A 7,352-nucleotide genomic window follows, 5' to 3' on the forward strand; every position below is an offset into this window, starting at 1 on the left:
TCTCTCTCTCTCTCTCTATATATATATATATATATATATATATATATATATATACGCTGTTTGTATAAACAGGAATGTTTCAAAAACCAATGCTACTGTATGAAAAAAATGTTTGCCAAAAGGCTTGCAAAACACAGAAGTTTCCATACATCCTATGAGTTACTCCGAGCCGCATCTGATTCCGGATGTTGTTTAAATCACTAGGCCCCAAACGCAGCCTTCCTTCCACCGCGTTTAGACTCAACAACTTACATGTTGGGGTGTCTTTTGAATGCGATACTGATGTCTTTGACAACTCTTTGGACCAAGACCTCAACCTCCTCCTTTGACTCCGCCATTTTTTCGTCGCCGGGCCGCTGGATCTACTTCCGGATTAACAGAAAAACACTACGGAAACAAAGTAGGGGCAAGTTTATTTACTTAAAATGTGCGTCTTTGTTTAGCGAAGACAAAAACCAGGCTGGATGGATTTTTTAAAAATCTATGCCTGGGCAAAAGTAGTGCTTTACCAATAATATTACTATATTAATTGAAAGAATCATTTAGTCATATTTTAATAAATAAACAACATAAAATGTCAAAATAGACAACACACTGCTTAAGTTAACATTTAATTTCCATTTCCAAAATGTTTGAGTGGTGACATCAAAAGAAAATGTGAACACTAATGTAGTTTATAACTGTAGGATGAACATTGATTATTTACTTCAACAATAACCCCTTAAGATGTGTTGTTTTGTGTTGTTTTGTTTTTGAGGGGGTACTTAAAAAAACAAAACAAAACAAAACAAAACAAAAAAACAATAATAATAAAACTTGAAATAAGTAAATCAAGAAAAAAGAAAACAGAGTCAGACAAAATAAATAAAATAAGAGAAAACATGTACATCTACGGGGCTGCGCAGTGGTGCAGTTGGTAGAGCTGTTGCCTTGCAGCAAGAAGGTTCTGGGTTCGATTCCCAGTCTTTCTGCGTGGAGTCTCCATGTTCTCCCTGTGCATGGTGGGTTTTCTCCAGGTACTCTGGTTTCCTCCCACAGTCCAAAAACATGACTGTCAGGTTAATTGGCCTCTCCAAATTGCCCCTAGGTGTGAGTGTGTGTGTGTGTGTGTGTGGTTGTTTGTCCTGTGTGTCTCTGTGTTGCCCTGTGACAGTCTGGTGACCTGTCCAGGGTGACCCCGCCTCTCACCCGGAACGTTAACTGGAGCAACCCTCCTGACCCACTGAGGGACAAGGGTGTAAGAAAATGGATGGATGGATGTACATATACATTCATGACAACTTCATGCTATATACACTCATACCAAATAAGAAAATACATATTCACATGCAAATGGATATCCATGTCAGAGGAGTAGGGCTAGAATAAATGAGTCTTTGGTCTTATTGAAAGCAGGAGCAAGATATTTGAAAATAAGTAAATAAAGACAAGTTAAAAATATGAAAAGAGGTCATACATGTAAGTGAGGGATGTAAATTATTCCAATCGGATGGAGCTTTAAATTACATGATATCCATACTTTTGGTATGAAAAAAACTGATCAGTATTTATCAGGCTATAAATTTAACCAAATTGCATCAAATATTATTTTAAAAATGGAGGGAAATTAAAATAGATACAGAAAATAGAAAAGTAGTTAACAACTGATTCAATTTTCTGTTGGCCTGGGGAACTAACCAGTTCATAGACTTGTAACTTGTACATAAGTTACAAGTCTATCACTTAAAAAATCACTTATTCAATGATTTTTGAATAAGTGGTGAGTCCATTTATTCTAAAATTAAACCTCATTTTAAAAATATCTTGCATGGATGGCATTTATTAATTTGAGATTATTTTCTTTACATTTAGGTGATGCAGGATATTGCAGGTGTAAAATACTCTTTCACACTATGTTGGTAGAAGTTATTTGTATTTACCCAACATGTAGGTGATCAWTGACATGCAATTGGAATCAGGTTTGTGGATAACTACTCCTATAGATATGCAAGAGGGGTCTAAAAGAGGATTGATATACTGTAGCTGTATAACACTAATTGCCAAAAAATATCTAATTTAGTACAGAAATTGGCATATGATGGTATCTCCCATATATGTCTAAGAGATCAAAACCTTAGTATTTTTATTTATCTGTTTTTATAAAACAAAGTTTTATCTCTACTTAGGATATTTCTGTTGTTAAACATACAGTATGTGTAGAACAAGGTACAAAGGCATAAAGTTATGTTTGTGCAGCGGTGATCTGTAACAGTACATTTACTAGACTAATGTAGATGGTTAAGTATTTTTACTTGAGGTTTTTTCTTGTTTTTTGGGGGGAAACTTGTGACTTTGACTCTATTACATTTCAAAGGCTAATTTTGTCAACTCCACTATATTTCTAGGAAGCTTGTCATTTTGGCTCAACTGTTGCAGAGAACTATTCTACTTAAACATTTGGTTGCTGTACTTAAACAGCAACCAATCAATTAAAACAGGGCTAATGAACTCAATCACAGAAATATTTAAGCAAGGTTCTAATATTTTTTCTTCTTTTTCACTTTGTTATGAAATGGTTTTACAAGATTGCAAACGACTTGCTAAAATGTAGTTTAAAAGATTGTTGGGTAATAATATAATACCAAATACAAGTGTACATGTACAGTTAACCCAAGTAGTTTTGTTTGTATTGACACAAATACAGTAGTGGACAGTTTGGTTCCCCTTCTCCTGAAGAGAAACAGTAATAATGGTCTACAAAACGGTGCCCCTTTTCCACCAGGTCACCAGGAAATTATTTCAAAACTGTTATTGTATGTACATTGTATTCTGCAACTGTTCCTTCGGTAAACTTCAAAATGTAAAACAAATAAAATAAAATAATTTTTCAGTATAACCAAGTAGCAAAGCAGTTTTTAATCGATTTTACTTTGATTTCACTTTCTGTAATAACCCAGCAAAGATTGAAGACAGAATTCCTGACTTGTCATAATTGGTGGCAGTAGTGAAGGTGTGACAGAAACAATTATAACCAGCAGTTTGGCCTCAGTGGGATTTTCACTGACAAGCTCAATATGTTCATGGTCAATAATTTCTTATATTGATGATGTTGAAAATGTTTCTCCAAATCATCCTGTCAAATATATTCTAATTAATCCTAGTCATTTACCTAATGAATAAATACAAACCCTCTATTAGAAAAATATTGGAGGATACCAGGGACTGTTTAATTGAAATACAATTCACCAAAAATATTAAGGTAAGGAGCAAAATGATGACACATCTGTATGCACCTGTACAATCAATCTAGTAGCTTATAATCAGTTGCCACAGGCCTTCTGTTTTACTCCCATTAGCGATATTCAGCATGAATACTACAAATTCTTTTTTAAATGGTTTTGTCCCCTACTATAAAAATTAGACGGCAAAATCTCATTGGATAGCACAATTCAGCATGACCACTAGATGGAGCTGGCTCATTGTCTTCTGTAGTGCTTCCAGGTCAAATTGAATGAAAACAAACTGACTTCATTTACCACTAAATTAATATCTTTCAAGTACAGTTTTCATTTTCTTCCCTACAACATGTAAAAGGAAAACAACTGTTGTACCTCCACCTTAACTTTTATATTTACAAAAAAGTTTGAGACTAATTTGCAGGATTAATTTTCTTATTTGCAGAAATAMATTTTTAGGCATATGCAATGTATTAATTTATATAAATTGAACTACATTTATTAACGTGATCTAAGACTATATATTCCTGCCAGGTCATTCTAACTGGGCAATAAATAAATCAATTCAATTCAATTCAGTTGATTTATATTGTCCTAATTCACAACAAATGTTGCCTTGAGATACTTTACAAAAAAGTTATTTCAATTCAGTTATACGTACATCTCAATTAATTCTAGTAATGAATTATTAGAATTGCTTGTAATCAATTACAATTCATTGATTACTATTAAGCTCAATTTATTATTCAAATTAGTTTAGAAAGTGTCTATCTAAGGAAACCTATAGATTTCATTGAGTCATTCACTCCTTCTGGACAAGCACAAGGCAACAGCTTGAGTTTGAGGCTTTACAGCAACAGCTGCATACAAAGCATGCACACCAGTAGCAACAGTGGAAAGGCAAATCTCCCTTTTCTAGAAAAATCCAGCAGAACCAGAACCTGCTCAGTTTGAGCAGCCACTTGCCACGACCGACTAGGGGTCAGAAAAAGATGAAATATGTCCCTGCCCTGTTTCTGAGGATAAATAACTTACATCCTCTGCAATGCTGAGTGTGACATCTGCGCTTGCAGGTGGACTCTGCTCAGCCGATACATGTTAAATGTAACTTAACCACTCCACTTTAAAGACCAAATATAACATTTCCTATGCATTCAATTCAGGTCAGTTTATTTGCATTGCTGTGATTCACAACAAATCTTGTTGAGATAGTTTACAAAACAACCCAGTTTTTACACAAGAATAACAAATTAAATCAATAAAACAATTAARCTTAAATTATACAAGTTTCAATTAGATTATTTGTTCTTAGTTATTTATGCAAAGTTAATGCAAGTTTTACTTATGCATTATGACTATTTAAAAAAATCTTTATTAAGCTAGTATCAGTTCTGTCATACATACAGGTAAATGGCCCAACAATTACACTGTAAAGGAAATATTCATAGGTTGAATGATTTTTGTATTTAAAGAAACATTATGTTTTCTAAAGTTTTAACAAATCGTGTGGACATTTTATTAGAGTGACCTATGAATAGATTATTTACCAAAGAGTGGATGATGTCTTGAAGATGAGTAGAAATTTCTGTGTTCACAATCAGAAACAACTGTAAGACCTGTTAGTAGACATTTATCTATATTCACACAAGTCATCCTGTATAAAACATGTGCAAATTATATTCTGAAAATCTGACAGCGGAAAAACTGACTGATAAAAATGCTTCATAACTCAGATGCAATATCCTCAAATAAAGTTTATCAAGTGTCAGGAACATGATTTAGCCATTGCTCGGCATCTCAGAGGTGTAACCCAATCATCTTGATGAAAGAGGCGTCTCAGGATCAGAGCTGTTAATGTTGGTAGGGCTGGTCTCTGCATTCATTGTGGTGAACAAGCACCACTTGTTGCCAAATTCAGCTCAGGTCTCCCACATTCAACATTTATCTTTAGTCAATCAAATATTTAAATCTTGTGTTCTTGGATTGAAAGTCAACTTTGAATAACTCCTGGAAAAAGATGGCAAGCAAACCTTTGGTAAGTGTCTTTATTTCTGTCTAGACGTTAAACCTCCGCAACTTTACAATATCTCAGGTTTAGTTTGTCAGTATGTCTATAACTTGAGCTGATGTTATTTAAGTTATTGGATATTTTACTTTCTTTTAGACATTTTCATATTTTAAGTGACCCAAATTATTTCGGAATCAATTAGACAGCAAAAGTTTTTAGCTGAAAAATGAAAGTAATGAAGGGGTAAAAAGATTAACTTATGGTCTCTTGACAGCCTGGCTGCTGCTCGGCCCCCCGCAGGCTTCCACCTCAGCCCCGCTACAGCGGCTTCCACCATCCCGTCACAGGGGGCGGCGGGTCGAGGCTGGAGGCGGTAATGGAAAATCTGCAGCGCCAACAGGCAGCTCGTTTTCCCGTAGAGGAGAAGTTCCAGCAGGAGGAGAAAAACAGAACTTTCCGCAGTAAGGTACAGTCCCAGATCCACCAGCAAGCTGTGGCTTTCAGCCACTACCACGGCGCGCTGGGCGTCACTGTGGCAGCCGGAGCTGCTTCCTCCACCGCGATGACGAGTCTTCACCGGGAGGACAAGGACGGGAATTTAAAACCTTACACTGGTGAGGAGGTGCGGGTCACAGATGACCAGGAGGACAGTCATAAAGACATGTCAAACTCTTTCCAACTCCATGAAGCTCGTCTGTCTCCAAACGGCGCCCCGGTGCGCCGCCTTACCACTGATCAAGTCTCACGCACAGATCCGTCCGCGCTGTCCGGTTCCTACCAAGACTGGACCTACGAGGAGCAATTTAAACAGGTAAGGGTCGCCGCTGGATGGCCTGTTCAAAAAAGGAGTTAGACGAGGGCAATTAATGCCTCCATTTAATTTTTATCATCACCTCTAAACCCATGTAGTAGTTTGCTTTTCGTCAGTTATAAATATTGCTTAATACTTAAAAAAATATTGAACAATTGGCAAAATCATTTATCCTCTTGATAAAACTATCAAGAGGAATAGTTTTAAGCAGTCGGACTACTCGGCGCAAATCCAAGCATTTTTTTAAGAATAAATACTCATCGGTCACTAAAAACAATAACTTGTAACAATAATAGATCACTTTTTTGGTTAACCTGGACAAACAGTAGACAACAATCTTAAATTATGTTGTTCAGCGTAATAATAGAAATAAAAACAGAGCAGTCTCAGAAAGACGTGTATGTTCAGGGCTGTACACAGATTAACGCTAGGTGGAGCTACAGCCCTCGACTTTTTCCCTTTTTGGGAAAAAAATGCCCTTTTGATTTTTTCTACATTGTATAGGTTGAGGCCCCTTTCTGGATTTAAAAACCTATATTTCCAGTACCCTGCATATTTGTAATTTTCTCCGACAAGACTTCCTCACCCCCAAACAAACAAAATATATGAAGTGATGATCAAAATACGTTTAATTATGTATTTATGTTCAAAGAATGTTAACAGTGTGTTTAAGCATGTTTAGCTTAAATGTTGAACATGCGTTCAACATTTAATAATACAATGGCTACATGCAGAAGAATAGATTATTATTGTCATGGTGTGGGGGTCAAAGGGTGGTGAGGAGAAACGCAGACTGGACCCAGGTTGTAGACAAAATTATGAATTTAATGAAGAAATCAGCTCGAACAGTCAAACAAGTAGACAGCACAGTGAGCGGAAATGAAGCCGACACTGGTGGCAATAGATTGAGCAACAGAGCCAACGCCGACACAGAACTTAAGCCAGTTCTACTGTGATGATGAAATAAACAGAAACTCAGGCCTAAACAGTTCTTCTGAGAAAGTGAACTACAAACTACAACGGCCGAGGAATAGACGGACAAGAGACAAAGACAACAGGTGGGTTTAAATACACAGGGAGGTTAATCAGGTAACTAGACACACCTGGGAAGCAATCAACAGGGAAGACAGGACAGGAACAGGACTAAACACAGAAAACCTCAAAAATAACTACACAGAAAACACAGAACCTAACAATTATATTCTGGGCTGTTGGTTGCATTTTGACATTTTGAAGCTACATGGAGATTTGATGAAGATTATTTACCCTTTAGGATACAGAAGGACTGTTATTAGGAAGTGGCTGTAGTTTATAGACT

The 7,352-nt window shown here is 36.3% G+C and overlaps 2 protein-coding genes across 2 annotated transcripts in view; one reads left to right on the top strand and one right to left on the bottom strand.

Moving 5' to 3' along the window:
* The window catches only part of ptar1 (protein prenyltransferase alpha subunit repeat containing 1), a 19,566-nt gene extending 19,186 nt beyond the window's left edge, over positions 1-380 (bottom strand). The window contains exon 1 of the mRNA XM_008419308.2: positions 253-380. Within this exon, the coding sequence (XP_008417530.1) occupies positions 253-338 (86 nt within the window). The 5' untranslated portion in view covers positions 339-380. The remainder of the gene's footprint in view (positions 1-252) is intronic.
* Positions 381-5,232: 4,852 nt separating this feature from the next.
* Positions 5,233-6,076, top strand: LOC108166561 (AT-rich interactive domain-containing protein 3A-like). The gene is made up of 2 exons (XM_017306541.1): positions 5,233-5,250; positions 5,498-6,076. The coding sequence occupies exons 1-2, from the start codon at positions 5,233-5,235 to the stop codon at positions 6,074-6,076; spliced, it is 597 nt and encodes a 198-aa protein (XP_017162030.1).
* Positions 6,077-7,352: the final 1,276 nt, after the last annotated feature.

The sequence above is a fragment of the Poecilia reticulata genome, linkage group LG9, assembly GCF_000633615.1.
Source record: "Poecilia reticulata strain Guanapo linkage group LG9, Guppy_female_1.0+MT, whole genome shotgun sequence".
In the NCBI taxonomy this organism is placed as follows: Eukaryota; Metazoa; Chordata; class Actinopteri; order Cyprinodontiformes; family Poeciliidae; genus Poecilia; species Poecilia reticulata.